Source organism: Zeus faber (assembly GCF_960531495.2).
Source record: "Zeus faber genome assembly, chromosome: 12".
Taxonomy (NCBI): domain Eukaryota; kingdom Metazoa; phylum Chordata; class Actinopteri; order Zeiformes; family Zeidae; genus Zeus; species Zeus faber.
Window position 1 is genome coordinate 4,393,198 of NC_137196.1, and position 20,861 is coordinate 4,414,058.

Here is a 20,861-nt window from a genome sequence, read left to right on the forward strand (position 1 = left end):
GTATAACATCAGACGTCATTACTCAACTAGACATGCTGAGGAGTATGCAAAATACCTGGGAGATGAGCGAGAGGACCGGGTCGCCAAACTTAAGACATGTCTACTGAGGCAACAAGATTTTTTCAAGAAAGCAAGCAAAGAAGAGTGATGCGGCTGTCAGAGCTATCTACGTGGTGAGTGAGATGATTGCCAAGGCAGGAAAGCCGTTCACAGACGGCGAGTTCATCAAACAGTGCATGTTACAGGCTTCAAGTATAGTCTGCCCGGAAAAAAAGGGTCAGTTTGGCAACATTAGCATTTCAGCTAACACAGTGGCAGAGCGCATTACTGACATGTCAGGTAACATTTGCGATCAACTGCGTGAGAAAGCTAAACATTTCCATTCATACTGAGTCGCTCTTGATGAGAGTACAGACGTCAACAGACACTGCGCAGCTCGCAATATATGTCCGCTGTGTTGATAATTTTGAAGCTATGGAGGAGTTGCTCACAATGATTCCAATGCATGGCCAGACCACCGGTCAGGAGATATTCCAACAGCTGTGTGATTCCATTGTTGATGCTGGCTTACTATGGAAGCGTTTTGCTGAAATAACAACTGACGGAGCGCCATCAATGACAGGGAGGAAAAATGGACTGGTGGCACATGTTCAAAGAAAACTGGAAGTGTCACGACCAGAACTGGGAGAGACCCAAACGCACGACACAGGGAGACGGAAGGCAGGCAAAGGATGTTTATTAGCCTGGACAGTGGAGCTAGCCGGGGGGACCCGGTTGGGTAGGGATGGAGCAGGGCAGGGCAGGGATGATGATGACCAGGAAATGGGGCCCAGGATCCGGGTGGAGAGACGGGGAACCAGGCTGGATGGAGATGGACGGGCAACCTTGGTCGACGAGCGGAGACAGGCAGGTAAACCGGGCTGGCTGGGTTTGGAGAGACGGACTGGGTCGATGAGAAGAGACAAGCAGGTAAAAGGAAGACGAGACATAAACTAGGAACTAGAAATATGCACTTGGAACTTGGAAGGGAGCCAATAGCGCTAAAACTCGGGTAAGCTAGTTGAAGGTCTGGCAAATAATGACTGGGAAGCTGGGACTCAATACTGTGCAGGTAATTGATCCCAGGTGTGTGCAATCGGGCTTGAGTAGGGAGCTGCAGATGGGGCAAGGGCGGCCTCTAGTGGCGCTGGGAGGTCGTGGGCCTAACAGGAAGAGGAAGGCGTGGAAGAGGCTATTGCTCTGCACTGCATTATCCATTAGCAGGCCCTCTGCAGCAAATGCCTGAATTTTGATAATGCGATGTCTGACGTTGTGAAATTCATTAACCATATCCGATCCAGGGGTTTAAAGCACCGGCAGTTCCGCGCCTTTTTGGAGGAAATAGAGTCAGCATATGAGGAAGTGCTCTACTTCACCGAGGTACGTTGGCTTAGCAGGGGGAAGGTCTTGAAGAGGTTTTTTGAGTTAAGAGCAGAAGTGAAAGCCTTCATGGAGAAGGATGGGATGACTGTTCCTGTACTAAGTGATCCCTTTCTTGTTGACCTCAGACAAGAGCTGAATGTACTGAACAACAAGTTACAAGGCCAGGGCCAACTTGTCAGTGCTGCATATGACAATGTCAGAGCATTCTCCACAAAACTTGTGTTATTGAAAGCCCGGCTTTCCCAGACAAACCTCTGCCATTTTCCAGCATGCAAGGCACTCATGAATTCAGGCACAACATTCAGTGGTGAGAAGTATGCACATACCATTGGAAAGCTACAGGAAGAATTTGATCACAGGTTTGCAGACTTCAAGACACAGAGCCACTTTTCAAATTTTTGCTGACCCCTTCTCCTTCGATGTGGAAGATGCCCCCCCTGTGCTTCAGAAGGAGCTCATTGACCTGCAGTGCAATTCTGAACTCAAAGCCAAGTTCAGGGAGGTGAGTGGAAAAACAGACAAGCTTGGACAATCTTTGAGAGAATTGCCCCCCACCTTCCCTGAGCTTTCCAAGATGTTCAAGCGGATCATGTGCATTTTTTGCAGCACCCATCTGTGTGAAAAGCTCTTCTCCACAATGAACTTTAATAAGTCAAAGTTCAGGTCCAAACTTAAAGATGAGCATCTTAAAGCCATACTGAGGGTCTCAGTTGCTTCCTCCCTCAAGCCAAATGAGGCTCAGCTGTGTGAGAGGAAGGGCTGCCAAGTCTCTGGCAGCAAGGTGTAGGAGAGAGTAAGAGAAGCCTATGTTCTGATTTGTTATTTGTAAAGATTGAGAAGATTTGATCAGTTGTACTTTTTTTTTTAAATACTTGAAAATCTTTTTTTTTGTGGAATTCTTGATGCGGCCTAGCCTCACCCAGACTCTACCTCCAGTGGCCCTTATGTAAGTTGAGTTTGAGACCCCTGCTCTAGAAGAACTCAGAAAAGCTATCCTCTCTATGTCCAATAATAAACCACCCGGATCAGATAGCTGCCCAGTGGAATTCTTTAAACACTTGTGGCCACGTATATCCCCATTATTCATCAGAATGGTAACAGAGATTAAGTCAACCTCCACCATGCCTCTGCACATGAATACTGCTCTCATTTCGGTTCAAACCAGGGTGTGTAATCCTACCCTGTGGATATTTGATGGCTGTAATAAGTGTTTTCTCTCTATCGCATTTCATTGATTGGCAAGAAATTTACCTGATTTGTCATTGAATTCAAAATAATTCACTCTTGTTCGTTGCATGAGGAATTGTGTATTGCTGCCTCACAGCAAGAAGGTCCTGGGTTCGATTCCCGCCTGAGGCGCTGTTTGCACCCTGCTGCGCGTTATCTCCCAAATAGGAGCCTTTCTGTGTGGAGTTTGCCATGCTCACATGGGGTTTCCTCCACCTGCCATCAGTAAGGACCCCCACCAAAAACATGCACACACACATCATCGTCTGACCAGCGATGGACACTTGGTACCAGGTCCCTGGGCGCGTCGATGAATGCTGCCAACTGCTCCTAGCTACCCCCCCGGAGGAAGGACAAGCCAGGATGGGTTAAATGCAGAGGCCACATTTCACCGGCCACCATCCAAAGCATGTGTGTGTATGCAAGTGTTGTAGTGTGGTGTCTTGCGTGACAATTAAAGATTCTTCTTCTTCTTGAAGCAGAGCATGACCACCGACTCGGCCAGGGAGGCGTTGAATATCCTGATGAGAACCAGGGCTAGCTGGTTAGCACAGGTCTTTAGTACTCGCCCAGATATGCCATCTGGGCCCATAGCTTTCCTGGTGTTCACACGCATCAGAGCCTCCTGACGTCATTCTCATTCAGTGCGCGCTCATCCCCAGTGGTGTAACTCAAATTAGCCGGTGAGCTAGCGGTGTCGTTGCCAGCCTCAAACCGCGCATAAAGAAGTTCAGTTTGTTGGCCAGGGTGGCGTCCACACTTGTGGCTGGGGAGCGGGTGCTCTTGTATTTAGTAATAGTCTGCAGCCTCTACCACAAGCGTCTGGTGTCCCATTACTCCATCTGTAGCTCCACTGTGTCCCTGTATGTTCGTTTAGCGACCTTCACCGGCCTCCACAGTTTGTATGACGCCGCTTTGTAATTGTTCATATTGCCAGATGCAAGACCGTCGTTGTAAATGGCTGTGCGAGTATTCAGAGCATCCGGGAGGGATTTATCGACCCACGTTTTCTGGTTAGGAAATATCTTGAACTTTAACTGTGAAGACGATGCTGTCCACTTACGTGAGGGTTAGGGTTTGGAAGCTCATAGCTACTTCCATCAAATCGCTGACGTCACTTAAACTTGATTGGAACATGTCCCAGTCAACCTCACTCAGAGCGTCCTGAATCGCGGCCTCTGATTGGTTCGACCACTGCTGTCCGTCCCTCGTACCAGTCCGTCATTACCGTTCCACGTACGATTCTAGGCTTGTAAACAGGAAGCAACGAAATGGCGGTGTGGTCTGATTTCCTGAAAGCAGGGACCTAGACGGTCTTGTATCCGTTCTTGTACGGTGTGTAGCAGTAGTCCAAAGTTTTCTCCCCTGGTGGCAAATGTGATGTGTTGGTGGTAAGTAGGCAGAACTTTTTTAAGGTTCACCCTGTTAAAGTCCCCAGCCGCTTCGGGTTGTGTATTTTGAAGTCAGCACCACACATCATATAGGTCCGATAGTTCTGTGATGGTGTCCGTAGTGGAATATTAACGGCTGTGATAATGACTGTGCTGAATTCCCGGTGTAGGTAGAATGGACGGCATGAGATGGTCAGCCATTCCAGGTTTGGCGAGCATGAGCGGTAGAGAGTCTTGATGTTGTTGGGGTTACACTAGCTGCTATTGATCATGAGTCAGTCACCTCCAGCCAAGTCTCCATCAGGCAGAGAAGGCAACAGTTTCTAATGTCCCTTTGGAATGTAATCCTCGCCCGAAGGTCATCCATCTTATTTTCCAGGGACTGGACATTGGGTTGGTGTGGGGGCGTGGTTGGCACCTTACGCCTGGTGGTTTCTGGCATGCCGCGACCTGCGGGGCTGCAGAGAGCTCCGCCAGCCCCTGGGGGGCTGCTTGCTGTTGTGGGTGTGGGTTGGGGTGGGGGGGCGGTTGTCATCCTTTGACCGCCATTTGCAGGGTGCTGACATCCGGGCGCCCTGCACTGAGCACACTCGGCAATGTGAATGGGCGTTTGGGGCTCGTGGCTGGGTGGGGCTGTTGTTCGTCTGTGGTGGGGAGGGCCTCACCCTTGCTCAGGACAGGCGGGGTGTCGACCTGTCAGCGCAGGACCTGGCTCCGGGCCTGCGGTCCGTGCCTGGTGCCCATGGCCCGGGTTCTGCGCCTGCGGTTGCATATTGTGCTAGCACATGGGGGTAGGTTGTATGTAGGCGCCTCGGGGGTGCAGGGTCTCCTCACGCTCTCTGGGACTGGTTTAAGCTCCTTGGGCCACGCGTGGGGGTTGCTCCGTGGGCTTCCCGCTTCTCTGGGGGCTGGGGGATCTTCTATGGCTGCAGGGTGGGGTGCTCGGAACTTTCCTGCGGCTGTGGGGTGCCTGTACAGCTGCAGGACTCAGGGGTGGCTTCGGGGCCTTTTCCACTGCTCGGAGGCACTAAAATATAATACCAACCTTGTACACCAGATCCAATTGGGACAACTCCTGTACACTCACCGTTGGATACCACACACACACACACACACACACACACACACACACACACACACACACACACACACACACACACACACACACACACACACACACACACACACACACACACACACACACACACACACACACACACACACTCCCGCAATTTTAAACCCACACAGGCGGTCTCATCACAGGCACACACACATCCCCAGCAACTGCTTTGATCACACCCCAACACCCTCCTGGTTACATCCCTCTTCTTTACTTCCTCATTTACTGCCATTACTTTGACAGGAAGAGGCCACATTCTCAATTGCTGTTCCAGTTTTCCTGGATTTAATTAACTCTGTTTTCTCGATACATGTCATCTGATGTTTATGTTTTTCTGTGTACATGTTGTTTTTTGGTTCTATGTTTATTTGTCTCACCCGTGATGATTCTCCCCCTCTTGGAGTAGTGATTAGTGGGATAAAACCCAAACATGGTAAAATAGTTCACCAAAGAGGGGGATTGGTGGCAGTTCTATCTAACAAAAAACTGTGCTCTTGTCATCCTACAGGTCGTCCACAGGACAGAGTTATTGCAACAGTTCTTGACGATTTAAGAATTAATAAAGAGTTGCATTGCATGTTGAGAAGTTGACCTCCAATTGCAGACTCTGTCCTAGATGCAATGGCATGCAAATACTCTGTGTTGCATGCCCAGCATGCTGACAGCACAGGTAAAAAAATAAAAATAATAAAAATAAATAAATAAATCAATAAATAAATAGGGCGAATATAAGACCTTTTCACAAAATGGTCTGTTCAGGACTCTGAAGCTAACATAACCTATGTAGCTGACATCTCAAGCATGGGTGTAAAGGTGAGATTCTTATGGTTCTAATGAGCCTAATTTCATTCAGATATCTTGATGATTGATCTTGATTGAGGTCAAGGGATCTGTTTGAAAATAGTCATGTCATTTACTTAAGTGAAAAAGGTCACCGACTTTGGAGCTATGTTACGCCTGCTTCTCAGCGATCTAGCATGACATGGGTTACAGCCTTTTTGCTAATACTGGAAGTTTAAACTCAGCTTCAAAACTGAGGTTGCGAGAGCTCGTCAAACAATTACTGCGGTCCGTCGACCACCCCTCTACCAAATTTCCCTGCCTGCTTGCTCATGCTGAGCTCTACCTCAGCCCTCCGATGTACTTTTGCTTCTCAAAGATGGTGACGTCGTCATATCCGAGGCGGGCCAGAAAGGAAGCGCAGCTGATGGAAGCGGGGCCACAGCCGATCAGAGCTATGGGGGCGTGGTAGGACTCTGGCATCTCATTGGCCGGCGGCAGCTCAGGGTTCCTGATCTGAGGGATGCCCATCTTACTGAAAACCTGATGGGAAAACAACATGAATATGCAACAAAAAGGTAAGAAAAGACAAACAGATACCTCACCAGGCATGGACACAGAATGAATTTGACTATAATGATGATGATTATGATGTGCCTATTCAGTATCAGTATCATCAGCATCAGTGCATTCCTTGTTCCATGCACTGTAAGGGATAAAGTACAGCTAGCTGCATATTATATTACACGGCTACGCATCAAATTAATGCATACATTGACATGGAAAATTGATTTGAAATGGTTTTATTACTAGTTTATCTAGTTTAGTTGAGTAAGTGTGTCTGCTAAGAATAATACCCCACAGCAATGTAGCTAATGCAGCGACAAAGTAGCGAGCTATTCGCCGGAAATAAATAAATACATTAATCTTGAAATTAGACATTCGGAACGTTGGGGAAATTTACATTGAAGTCCTCCATTTTAGTTTCTATATCTCTTGAAAAGATGTACCAACAAGCAAGCGTTGGCACCAACTGTAGGAGGAGCCATACGAGGGACCTGACACCAGCCCATAAGTGACCATTAACAGATCAACGATCATTATTATTTATTTAGTTTATGACGGAACGCTGAGCGCTGCTATTGAACAAATCAGAATGGGCTTGAGTATTCCACAAAGCCATGTAATAACTGATTATAATCGAGAGACGCATGTTGGATACCTCCATGGCAAACTGTTGCAGCCCCCCTATGTTAATGGGCCCTTCCTCGGAGGCGTACAGGTTGCAGCCCCCGACGCACAGCTCCGAGGTGGGACAAACCATTCCACAGGTCAGCCCCAGGGGGTTGTCCGTTAGGATGGCTCTTGCCGCACCGTAGTAGTTCTGGAAAACAGCCAAGCACACAGTGTGTATACTCACACAACAAATAGTGATAAAGTTCAGCCATAACTAGAGCGTGTGTGTGTGTGTGTGTGTGTGTGTGTGTGTGTGTGTGTGTGTGTGTGTGTGTGTGTGTGTGTGTGTGTGTGTGTGTGTGTGTGTGTGTGTGTGTGTGTGTGTGTGTGTGTGTGTGTGTGCACGCGCGCGCAAATACCTTGTTGGAGATACTAGTAATAAAGAACTTGATATCCAGGTTAGTCGGGCAACTCTTCTGACAAGGTGCGTCGGCACATTTTAGACACCTGTATGTAATGGAAGTTTTTAAAAAACAATTTAGTATATATTCCGTTTTACGACCATATTTTACCAGCTAGTAGATACAGTATATCATTTTTTCTTAGTGCAATTCAAATTTTAACGCATAGCTTAATATGTAACGTAACCCTTACCCTGACCTCATGCATAATCAGATCATATTTATCTTAATAAGTAGCGCAATGAATTTTGGTGAACAATTTGGAAATAAATGTAGTAATTTAAGTGTACTATTCAGAGGGATATTGTGTTTGACTCAGTCTCTGTCTCTCTTTCTCTCTGACCTCAGGGCCTCACGTAGCGCTCCTCGCTCGCTTAGCGTTGTGTGTTTAATGTCATCAAAGTTGTTCTCCAGCTTGACGCACGACTTCAGAAGTAAGGACGTGGAGATCAGGGGTGAGAACAGAGAGGAAGTTGCTCAAATGTTAAATTTGTTTTACTCGTTTAGTTCATTTAAGTCAGCCATGAAAGAGTGTCTTTTGAGTGTGTGTATGCGTGTCGTACATCGCAACTTTTCTCGGGATTCCTCTTCCAGTGTTTCTTTTCTTTCTTCTTGGTTGCCGTGGAAATGATCTGGGCGTGTGTCTTCACCCGGGGGTTTAGAGCCAGGATGCTCTGTGCGAAAGATAAGATGAGATAAGATAAGAGACGGGGTCAAAGTTTGGTTATCAGTTTATTATTGTTATTCCAGTGTAAATTCGAATTCAGTGTCGTTCCATATATGTGACCCACAGCATACTTAAGGGTCATTTGGCGGCATTCGAGATTTTTTTTTTTTTCGCATCATTTGAAAGTGGAGAATCAGAGCTTCAAACAAGGTGTCACTTGTGCAAATCAAGCAAATATTTTTAAAGCTATGACTTGTTTATGACAAGGGCGTGGCAAACTGTGATTCTGAGATAATCACCTTCAAAGTTTTACCCACACCAGGTTCAATCAGCCAGGACTCAGAATGCAAATGGGGTTGGCGGACAAATAAAGCCTCATGGCTACTTAACATACTGCTGAATGGGCCAATCACGAACAGCTCAACAACACAACAAATTTTGTTTCTAAAAAAGCTTTTATTTAACAGTAAGAATACACATGTTTTATAAAAGTGGAATTATTTTGGAGTTTAAAAGTACGGACAGTCTCAGAAAATCTGAAATCTGAAAATCTGCCACCAACCTCAAGACTTCATAACGCCATCAACTTCTTCCGTTGTGACAACGGACGTATCGTCGATCTCAACTGGTGGTTCTTGAAAATATTGCGTTTCATCGTCACATTAAGTTTGTAATCCGCTGTTTGAAATGTTCTCCAAGTCTGGAGTAATATCAGATTCAGGGTTGCTGTCATTCTCCGTGTCGGCGTCAGAACTGACTCTCATTGCGGAAAATTAAGTCCAGTACGCGCTGCTAACACTGACTTGGATCTATCGCACTGGTCAGATTAAGGTCCGAAATATGATTCAGAGTTTACGCTTCGCGTAATCCATAACGATACGGAGGAGAACGTTTTCACAGACAAGTGAGACCGAAGCACCCCCGTGCTGCGCGTTACCCATCTGTTTACGGAAGTGACGTAGGTGCGTGACGCAAAGGGTTTTTCTTCTATGCCGTTTCACAACAGTGGCTCTGTGTGTGTAAAAGTAGTACGAAATAAAGTTTGAATTCTGTCAAAACGGTTTCACGTTGTGACTTCATATCACATGGAATATGGATGAATGATCTTCACCTGGACGCTCGCTATAAAGGAAACGATCGATCTGCATCGTTCAGCGTTGTTTAGCGTCTCGGTAAGTGAACTGCGTTTCTCCATGTAATCTAACGGGAATATTTAACTCCACCGTTTATCATTTTTCCACTATTTATAAATCAAACCTGGTTTTGAAAATACGTTGAGAGATTAAAAAAAACCCCACAAAGGAACACGAATCTGAAAAAATCGAATTTTCCTACAAGAAAGTTATTTATATTTATATACAAGTTTATATACAAGTTCAATTTATTTGGCTGCTCCTGGCGATTTAATAAATGCGCAAGATGGCAGCTTTTGCTGTGGTGGGACACATAGAGTATATACAGTATATAGACAGACAGACATACATAGATAGATAGATAGGTAGATACTTTATTCTCCAGAGAAAAGTGCAGTGCCCTGTAATAGCTTACATAAAAAAATATATAGGATACAAAATTAAATGACAATCATAATAAAGCTATGGAATACACATTCAATTAAAATTTAATTAAAATGGCAATATATGGAAAAGGTGTAAATTTACAACGATTTTCGTTGTAAATTTACACCTTTGAGAGTTGAGAGTACACAATAAAAATGAGAATATACGCCAAGCCTTAATGATGAGCATCAAAATAAATATAACCTTATAATATAACAGAAAAAAAACATAAAAAATTAAGAAAAATGTAAATAAATTGGAAAAATTAGGTTATGAATTAAAGCTGGCAGTGAAACAGAAAGCTGAACCAAAGATGAAGAAAAAAATGGTAATGTTAAATAAATCTAATGACAAAACATAGTATATAAACCTGAAATACATTCATACACACACACACACACACACACACACATATACATATATATATATATATATACACACACGCACACACTCACACTCACACTCCTGTGCTAGCAAAATAACTGATGGTATGGAACATTCCAGGAGGTGAGGTTGTTTGTCAGGGGTTAGATAATGATTACTTTGTAGGAACCCAACATTTAGTAGAAAATGCGGCATGAAATAAAAGAAAATTCGAGACACTTGATAATGTTTCCATTTTCAACTTTTGTACGTTGGACTTATCGTAAAAAAAGGAGAAATATCCCAATTTGGATTCAATGTTGCGTTGAATTGGTGCTCTTCAGGAGATGTTGGTATACATTAACCCCCTTACCACCGCCGTTGCACGTGGGGTTAATTTACAGCGTGTCAACAAGGGAGATGGACTTTCAACAATGAACTAGCTTAATCTTTTACTTGGCCACTAATCAGTAACCATTTGGGAGAATATTGAAATCAAAACAAAATTAAAGAAAATGATGACGATTTTAACTCAGCATCTCAATTTGGTTTACATTTACCTGTAATAGATTTGGGCCGATTTACGATTAAATCAGCTATCGACGATCGCGATTGACATTGAGGACAGACTTTTTTTTTGTTTTTGTCTTTTTAATCAATGATCGATCATCATTGATTAATCGATTTAAACAACACCCCCCCCCACACACACACACACGTGCCTGCCGCTCTATATGTAAAATCTTGTGATAATAATATAGCAATATATAATATAATCTCATCGAGAATGATGTACATTTATTTTGTTTCCTTAGTTTCTCACATTTATGGAAAGTGAACATGAACCTAACTCAGAGAATTAGACTGGAATTTATTACGTTCTTTAGGTTCTATGCGCACATGAACCCCGCCGTCGTACACCATATATTGGGGCAGGGATCGGCGATTGGAATTTTTTCGCCATCAACCAAGCCTAACCTGTAACTTTCTTAGGCAAATGCCAAGTCTTGGGCCAAGTCTAAGCATAAAGATTGGTATATTTCAGATTGCAAGATTATTATGATTAAGCTATGATTGCTAACAGTGTAACTGTTACCATCCCATCATCATTCCACCAGAAAATTAAAATACAACTGCCAACTAGGTATTTTTGTGTGGGGAGGGAGGGTTGACTTTTTGTCTATATAACCCAGATTCAGATTCGTGGATCAATAGTAATGTCATTCTTGTGTGTCGGGAACCGAGATAGCCCCGGGCTAAATGCGTGTGAGCACAGTGCATGGGTGCAGGGGCGATAGATAGATAGATAGATAGATAAGCGGAACACACAAAAAAGTTACCTCGATGTCGGGCAGATCTCTGCTCAACATGATGCTTTTCTGGGGTGACTTGGTAAAACGCTCTGTCAGGCCCGAGAGAAGGTTCTGGATCAGAGGTCCAAAGCGCTGTCCAGGACGGCTCTGCTGCCAGTTGGAGTGGACGGGAGGAGTCTCTCTCTCTCTCTCTCTCTCTCTCTCTCTCTCTCTCTCTCTCTCTCTCTCTCTCTCTCTCTCTCTCTCTCTCTCTCTCTCTCTCTCTCTCTCTCTCTCTCTCTCTCTCTCTCTCTCTCTCTCTCTCTCTCTCTCTCTCTCTCTCTCTCTCTCTCTCTCTCTCTCTCTCTCTCTCTCTCTCTCTCTCTCTCTCTCTCTCTCTCTCTCTCTCTCTCTCTCTCTCTCTCTCTCTCTCTGGGGGTGTGAGCCAGTGGAGTGTGTGACTTTCTAACTTTTCTTCTGTCTTTATTTATGTTTTGAATTCATTTTGGTGACGGGTATTGGTTTTTATTAGTTGTTGTGTACATACAACGGGTGGCCACTGCTTTCCCTTGTTCAGTGGCGGAGTGTGTGCTGGCCGTGGTGGAGGTTGTCGCTAAATCCACGTCCGTGTCGCCTCTCTCAACCGTAGTGAAAAAGGTGACCCACTGTTTATAAGTGGTGAGATTCCGATCAGGGAACTGTCAAGACATGGAGAAGTAGTAAAAATGTAGTCTGGATGCAAAGCACCTGAGCTTAAACATGTATTGTCTTACAGGAGACAGGTTCAAATGATCCTCAATAAGAAAAATGAGGATCTAAACATGTGTTTGTTTTAAAATGACAGTCGATGATTTTGTCTACGATTTTGTCTAGCCTGTCCAGGAAAAGCCTCTGTGTCTGGGGAGAAGAACAAATCAAGCAGCAGGGACAGACGGAGGGTCTTTGGGTCTTTGGGACCCAGATTGAGGATAGTGTGGGGGAGGTGTGAGCACCCACATTCGTCTTGGGTCTAGTTAATTGGGCCCAGGATCAGGGGTGCTGTACGCCTGTTGCTCATCAGAGCAATCAATGAGCACAGGTTAAATCACCCATCCAACCACACACACACAGGAGACACAACACCATTGCATTTGTCTCTGTGTTGGAGGGCCCTGAAAAAGCCACTGGGTGACCCACCTGTGATAGGTGGGACTGCCATAGATGCCTTCCTCTTATAAAACGATTTGGGGTCGCCTTAACTGGTGAGATACTTTTTCATCAAAGTCTGCCTTTCACTTCTTGGCCGATCTTTGCGTTCTTGCCGGGAAAAGACCGGCCCCGCCACCAAACACTGGAGGCGATGTATAGAAGAACACCTACTGTACATAACGCAAATACACAGAATGTCTGTTTATTATAAAATGCCAGTTGAAAAAAATATGGAATGTTTTGACAAAATAATCGTACAGATTACCACTTAAAATTGACATCTAGGTTTAGGGTTGCATGTGTCTGCTTTCAGGGTTGTGTGTGAGTGTGTTCAGGATCAGTTGTATAAGACCATGTGTAGCAACGGTCATTGTTGTAAACAGTCACCACGTCGACCCTCACTGATAACCTCCATTCAGGCAAGTCCTGACTTACGTCAGTAACAAACAACAACCAACCAAAGTCAAAGGAAATTAACGGCACAGTATAAATATATACTCATCTAAATGTGTGCATGTGTGTCTACACAGATTTGTATGTGTGTATACTGTACATTTATAGTCTTACTTTTGATATACACTACTCACAAAAAGGTTTTCGAGTGAAATTTCAGGATGAACCTAAAATGCACTATAACCTTTACAGGTGAACTTAATTTGACCTTCTCTAAACTTTTGAATGCACATGTCCAACTGTTCAATGTTTCAGTACTTTTTGCACAACTTGCTGTTCTCTAACAAGGAGCTGAACGGCCAAATTCACAACAGGTGTTTGATCCATGAATCGACCAATACATTTCCTGGTTCAATTTGAATTGGTATTTAAACAGTCCTCTTCATCATGCTGTTCACATTTTGACATCATGAGACCAAGACGACCCCTAACAATTGATCAACAGTGCCTCGCCATCGCCACACTGATGACCGCTTCATTGTGAACAGTGCCCTGTGGAAGCGGATGATGAATGCCACTTGGGTGCCACTCAGGTGAGAGGCACCCAAGTGTCACGTCAGACCATTCAAAACCATTTACATCAGCGTGGTCTGCGTGGTAGACGACCTGCAAGGGTACCTGACCACACCACCGGGCACAGGCATCTTCGTCAGGCATGGGCCAGGGAGCATTGACGCTGGACGAGGGACCAGTGGCCTCAGCACTGTTCTCTGATGAAAGTAAATTCACGTTGAACAGAAATGATGGCCGCCAACAATGTTGGAGACGTCAAGGAGAGCGCAATGCATCAGTCACTGTTGTCACCAGACAAGCCTTTGGTGGTGGTGGTGGTACAGTGTGGGCAGGTGTGTCTAGTCAATACAGAACTGCCCTACACTTTGTGAATGGTACAGTGACAAGCCCATACTGGCACGGTGGCGCAGTGCATTGCACTGTTGCCTCACAGCAAGAAGGTCCTGGGTTCGATTCCCGCCTGGGGCGCTGTTGGCACCGTGCTCCGGCGGGTTATCTCCCAAATAGGAGCCTTTCTGTGTGGAGTTTGCATGTTCTCCCCGTGTTCACATGGGGTTTCCTCCACATCACGTCAGTAAGGACCCCCCCAAAAACATGCACCCATCATCGTCTGACCAGCGATGGACACTCATCACCTGGTCCCCGGGCGCGTCCACGTATGCTGCCCACTGCTCCTGGCTGTGCCCCCGGAGGAAGGACAAGCCAGGATGGGTCAAAAGCAGAGAATCCATTTCACCGGCCACCATCAAAGCGTGTGTGTGTGTGCAAGCATGTGTTGTAGTGTGGTGTGTTGTGGTGGTGGTGTGCGTGATGAATAAAGACTGTTTCTTCTCTTCTTTCTTCTTCTACCTGAATAACATCATTAATCCAGTCATTGTGCCCCTGCATGAACAACACAGGCCTCATTTCATCTTCCTGGATGACAATGCTCCAGCTCATCAAATGGAGTGGCCGGCACTTCAGACCTGAATCCCAAAGAAAACCTATGGGATCAGCTGAGTCGCCGTGTAGAGGCTCGTAACTCTGTACCCCAGAACCTCAATGACCTGAGGGCCGCCCTTCAAGAAGAGTGGGTTGCCATGCCTCAACAGACAATAAGTCAACTTGTGAACAGCATGAGACGTCGTTGTCAAGCTATAATTGATGCTCAAGGGCACATGACAAGTTATTGAGACAGACATTTTTTGTTGTAGTGTACCCACCACTGTTGTTGGCTTTTGTTTCAATAAATTGTTTGAGATGAGGAAATCACCATTGCATGCTTCTACTGAAATGCCCTACTTTTATGATATATCACTGTAGCGTGAGCTTTTTACATTTTCCATAAATTTCACCCGAAAGCCAAATATCCCTAACTTTTTGTGAGTAGTGTATATATACACAAAATCCAAAAAAATGTGGATAAACATTTTTTGGGCATAATTTGAAACAAAGCATACAGTCAATGTAATATATATTTAAAAAAAAATAAAGAAACTGAATGAGTAGTGGTAAGGCCAGATAAAACATGTATATATGTACAGTATACACATACAGTACATACCCACATACTGTACATATATACAAAACAAAAAAAAATCTGACCTAAAAGGAAGCCTTTCATTTTGAATATCAGAGGTTCTTAGGAAGCAGTCTCTGGCATTACAAAATGAGATCCAAAAACTTTCAAGTACTTTAAGCACATTTTCAAGAATAAATATTAAAATCTAGATAAACACAATACATTTTCGATGTGATCTTTATTAATTGAATTATATCATCTTGGTCTCATTGTCACACACACTAACACCAGATGGGTGAAGTGAATAACATTGATCATTGGATTAGAGTCAACTTTATTGCCATTGCACAAAGTACAAGTACTGAGACAACAAAATGCAGTTTAGCCTCTAACCAGATGCACAAAAGAAGGAGTGAAGTGCAGCGTACGTATATGAAATACACACACACACATATATATATATATATATATATATATATATATATATATATATATATATATATATATATATATATATATATATATATATATATATATATATATATATATATATATATATATATATATATATATATATATATATATATATATATATATATATATATATATATATATATATATATATATATATATATATATATATACACACACACACACACCCACACGAATGGAGAGTTAACAGTAGTGGGTATGGATATACTAAATATGTACAGTATGAACAGAATACATATTAATGCACTAAAATATATAGAGTGAGCAGTATTAACAGATATGGATGCACCAAAGTATATACATTAAGAGTGATATTAACAGAGTGGGTATGAATTGGCTACAATATATACAGTATTAACAGATCGACATTAGTATAGTCGGTTGAATAAATATCAACAGAAGCCCTCCCACAAACCAATAAACAGTAGTGTGTAAGGTTAAGGTGCAATGTGCAAGAGTTCAGTCACTGGAGTACAGTTTGTGTTTGTAAGGGGGTGGGTGGGTAATCTGGAGTTGGGGCGGGTCACTGATTTGAAGAGGGGGCTGTGGGTTAGAGTTCAGCAGGATGATAGCTGGGGGGGAGAAGTTGTCCCTGAACCTGCTGGTCCTGGAACAGAAGTTCCTGTAGCACCTCCTAGAGGGGAGGAGGGCAAAAAGCTTGTGGCTGGGGTTGAGAGGTGTCTCTGGCGATGCTGCGCGCCCTCCACAGGCACCACTTGTGCTGGAGAGCCTCAATTGCGGGTAGTGGAGTGCAGGTGATGCATTGGGCAGTTTTCACCACTCTGCAGTGCTCTCCAGTCTGCAGCAGTACAGTTGCCATACCAGACAGAGGCAGTTGGTAAGAATGCTCTCGATGGAGCAGCGGTAAATGTTAACCAGGATCTGTGGAGACAGGTGGGCTTTCCTCAGTCTCATCAGGAAGGAGAGCCACTGGGAAGCCTCTTTGAGGAGGGTTGAGGTGTTGAGGGCCCAAGAGATGTGGACACCCAGAAACCTGAAGCTGGTTACACGCTCGACCTCTATCCCGTTGATATGGATCATTGGTGTGTGCCTCTTTTCATCTTCCTAAATTCCACTATGAGCTCTTTGGTTTTCTTGATGTTAAAGGCCAGGTTGTTGCCGGCACATCATGCCGCCATGTGCTGGACCTCTTCCCTCTAGGCTGTTTCATCGTTGTTGCTGAGGCCAACCACCGTTGTGTTGCAAACTTGATAACTGTGGTGGAGCCATGTACAGGAGTGCAGTCGTGGGTGAAGAGGGAGTAGAGGACTCAGTACACAGCCCTGTGGGACACCAGTGTTCAGGTTAGGGGTTGAGGATATGAGGTTGCCTAATCTAACTTGCTGGTGTCTGTTGGTTAAGATGTCCAGTATCCAGTTGCTAATGGAGGGGTTGATATTGAGGTCACCTAGCTGAGCTGAAGTCGATGAACAGCATACACATAGGTGGTGTTATCCAGGTGGTAGAGGGTGGAGAAGGTGGAGTGTACTGCTGTGGAGAAGGCATCCTCCGTGTACCTGTTCTGGTGGTAGGCAAATAGGAGGGGGTCCAGTGTGGGAGGTAGGCAGAATTTGAGGTGAGCCATGACCAGGCTCTAGAAGCACTTCATGATGGTGGGTGAGTGCAACAGGGCAGAAGTCGTTTAGGCTTGCTGCAGAGCTGTTTTTTGGTACCGGTGCGATGGTGGTGGATTTGAGCACATGGGGACAGCTGCTTGGTCCAGTGACGGGTTGAAGATGTCAGTCAGGGACTGGGTTTTGCTCCTCAGGGCCGGGTGTGGGGGTTGCGGCACTGGCTTCCAGCTTCTCTTGTGGCTGCGGGGCAGGGTGCTCAGGGTTTTCCTGCGGCAGTAGTGTTTCTGTGCGTCTTCGGGGGCCTTTCTGCTGCTTGGAGGTGCCATGACATAATACTGACCTTATACACCAGAACCAATTGGGTAAGTCCTGTACACTCACCGGTGGACACTTCTCTCACACACATGCGGTGTCATCAGACGCACTCACGCCACCGGCACCTGCTTTGAATGCAGCCCAGCACCCTCCTGTTTGCATCCCTCTTTTCTTCTTCATTTACTGCCATAACTGATAGGAAGATGCCACCTGCCCAATTGCTGTTCCAGTTTTACTGGACCTAAATAACTCTGTTTTTCTGTGTACATGTTTGTTTCTGATTTTCCATCTACATGTTTTTTGGTTCTATGTTTATTTGTCTCACACGTAGTTATTCTCCCCCTCTCGGGATAATGATTAGTTGTTTATAGACCCAAACACAGTAAAATAGGGATTAGCTCCCTGGCCCAGGGATTAGTGGCGGTTCTGTCCAACAAAACCTGCTCAGGTCATCCACAGGAAAACGTTATTGCAGCAGTTCTTGATGATTTAAGAATTAATAAAGCGTTGCATTACAGGTTTTGAACTTGAACTCAACTTGCAGACTCTGTCCTAAATGCCATAGTATGCAAATACTCTGTTGTATGCCTAGGATGCTGACAGCAAGGGTTTAAAAAACAAAAACCTCCAGCCCTTCAAAGATCAGAGCTTAAACAGTATCTGAAGGTGTTCTGTTAGGGAGTCAAGCGATTGTGCTGGGTGAACCCCTTAATAAGCCACTTCTTCAGAGGGTAAGCTGCGTCTCCGATAAGATGGATGGGTACCTCCACACCATCTACGGTCATGGATTTCTGTGCAGAAAAATATCAGGCAGATAGATTTGTTTTAGGTTAGATTGTTACCTACTATATTGAAGTGTTGAGAGAAATACTTTATGGCTGAGCTTGTGTATTGGATTACAATAGATTGTACAAGTGTAACTTATAAAGTGGCCTCTGAGTGTATATAGCCATATCACAAGATGAGTTTTTGCATGTCAGTGAAAATGCAGAGATGGACCACAGCCTAGGAAATGGAACACAGTAATTGATTGACACATAACTCACGGGGAAACAAGGAATCATCTTGCTCTTCATATGGATGATAGGAGGGTTACTAAGCACTCTTGCATCATGTGTTTGACCAGGTCACCCCACGTATATACTGTATCTGTGAAGCTGAACAAAAGAAGCCACCATGAGCAAACCACATTCCAGCAGTTAAAATTTACCTACAAATATAATAGAGCTAATATTTGATACGAATTATATAAATAATAATAATTCTTACCAGATTCTTGTGATCTACAACCCTGTGGCAGATTCGCCACCAAGTAGAATGTTCAGGGACCTCCGGCACAGAAACAGACGACGGGGTGTTGATACCACCAGTTTATTGTAGCGATGCGGCTAGATGGAATTAGCCACGAGCAGATGGAACATATCATGACACAGGGCTCCCATCCTGACTGAGTGTGTGGATGGGGTTTTTAAACCTGATGCTCGTTAGCCCAACCAATGAGCATCAGGTGTGGCTGCTTAAGCCACCCCATACCCCCAACACCAAACTGAGGCCAGGAAGAATTCTTGGCCGAAGCCTACTCCAGCCCGCCACAAAGCAGAGAACAAAAAAACAAACAAAAAAAACCCGCTTTAAACAGACTCTGACCTAGGGTTACTATACCTTAAATAAATAAAACACCGGACTCTGAAACAGGGTTCCCATACCTCATACAAACAAATGTCCAAAAAAAATCAACAGGTCCCCCACCTGAGTTCCCCAGAGCAGCAGGGTCAACCGGCCTCCTTCCACCATGGCGCCGACAGACTGCCCCCTCCTTCCTTCTGGAGCGTGGGGCCTCAGGGTGCCGCGCTGCTGGTGACGGCATGGCTGGACTTGGTTGCTGCAGGGGGCTCCTTGGAGAGGTGGCCTGTCTTCTGGGCTGCTGGATAGTCCCGACGATGCCTGCTGGGCGGAGAAGCTAACTGCCAGCGCTTACCTGTGGTGGTTGATGCGCTGCTTCTCCCCCAGTGGTCCGCCGGACCCCCTAGGTGCTGCTGCTGCCAGTCGGGAGAGGGTTGGTGCTGGGGTCACCTGTTGGACTGCTGGTGGCTCCAGGGCATCTTCAGACGGCCCTTCTGTGTCCCTTCCCTGTGCCGGCGCCCCACATTGGGCACCGCAGTGGCAGTTTCGCCACCACACACAACCCAAATGCCATATTCAGGGCCCTCCCGCAAAGAGACACAGACAACAGGGGGTTGTAGTGACGAGGCTAGGTGGAATTAGCCAGGAGCAGCTGGAACATATCATGACACAGGGCTCCCATCTTGACTGAGTGTGTGGATGGGGCTTTTAAATCTTGATGCTCGTTAGCCGAACCAACGAGCATCAGGTGTGGCTACTTAAGACACCCCATCCACCACAAACCCCTTGCAGCACAATGCAGTGAAGCGCTTGAATAGGCTGACCTAAAGGGCAGATGTATCTTCGAGAACAAGGCCGCACACAGTGGACTGTCCAACACTGAAGTCAGCTTATTATTCTGTATTCACTCGATGTGCATACCACAACAGAACAATGGCCAGTCTTGCCATCGTGAAATTGTCTGTTTCAGTGCAGGTTTCACCAGACGTAACACAAACTCAAATGTACACTGGGACATGCAGAAATTACGTCTGTACTGCACATCGTCAAAGTTCGAGAGGGACCTGGGGGCAGACAAAATATGGTAGACTTCCCCCATAGACAAACACGGTCGACAGAAAACACATCACGTCAGCAGCGGAAGTTGGTGTGAACATCTGGCACGGTGGCGCAGTGCATTGCACTACTGCCTCACAGCAAGAAGGTCCTGGGTTTGATTCCCGCCTGGGGCGCTGTTGGCACCGTGCTCCGGCGGGTTATCTCCTGAATAGGAGCCTTTCTGTGTGGAGTTTGCATGTTCTCCCCGTGCTCACATGGGGTTTCCTCCACCTCACGTCAGTAAGGACCCCCACCAAAAACATGCACCCATCATTGTCTGACCAGCAATGGACATTTATCACCTGGTCCCCGGGCGCGTCTACATATGCTGCCCACTGCTCCTGGCTGTGCCCCCGGAGGAAGGACAAGCCAGGATGGGTCAAAAGCAGAGGATCCATTTCACCGGCCACCATCAAAAAAGCATGTGTGTGTGTGTGTGTGCAAGCATGTGTTATAGTGTGGTGGGTTGTGTGATAAATAAAGACTGTTTCTTCTCTCTTTCTTCTTTCATCTGCATTGCGCATGTCCATAGTCCACTTGTGGAAAAGAAGACGATGACTTTACAGCGGTAAGTTAGTCTTTTGAAAAGTTTGCTTTTCATAATGTAGCCTAATGTAGGCTAGGCTATGTTAAGTTATTTTAAAAT

At 45.3% G+C, this 20,861-nt stretch overlaps 1 protein-coding gene across 1 annotated transcript in view; it reads right to left on the reverse strand.

Moving 5' to 3' along the window:
• Positions 1-11,536, reverse strand: part of dpydb (dihydropyrimidine dehydrogenase b) — a gene marked incomplete at both ends in the record, with an annotated part of 45,119 nt that extends 33,583 nt beyond the window's left edge. The window contains 6 exons of the mRNA XM_080010646.1: positions 6,287-6,483; positions 7,163-7,324; positions 7,536-7,623; positions 7,921-8,003; positions 8,141-8,251; positions 11,507-11,536. Of these exons, the coding sequence (XP_079866772.1) occupies positions 6,287-6,483; positions 7,163-7,324; positions 7,536-7,623; positions 7,921-8,003; positions 8,141-8,251; positions 11,507-11,536 (671 nt within the window). The remainder of the gene's footprint in view (positions 1-6,286; positions 6,484-7,162; positions 7,325-7,535; positions 7,624-7,920; positions 8,004-8,140; positions 8,252-11,506) is intronic.
• Between the last annotated feature and the right edge of the window lie 9,325 nt (positions 11,537-20,861).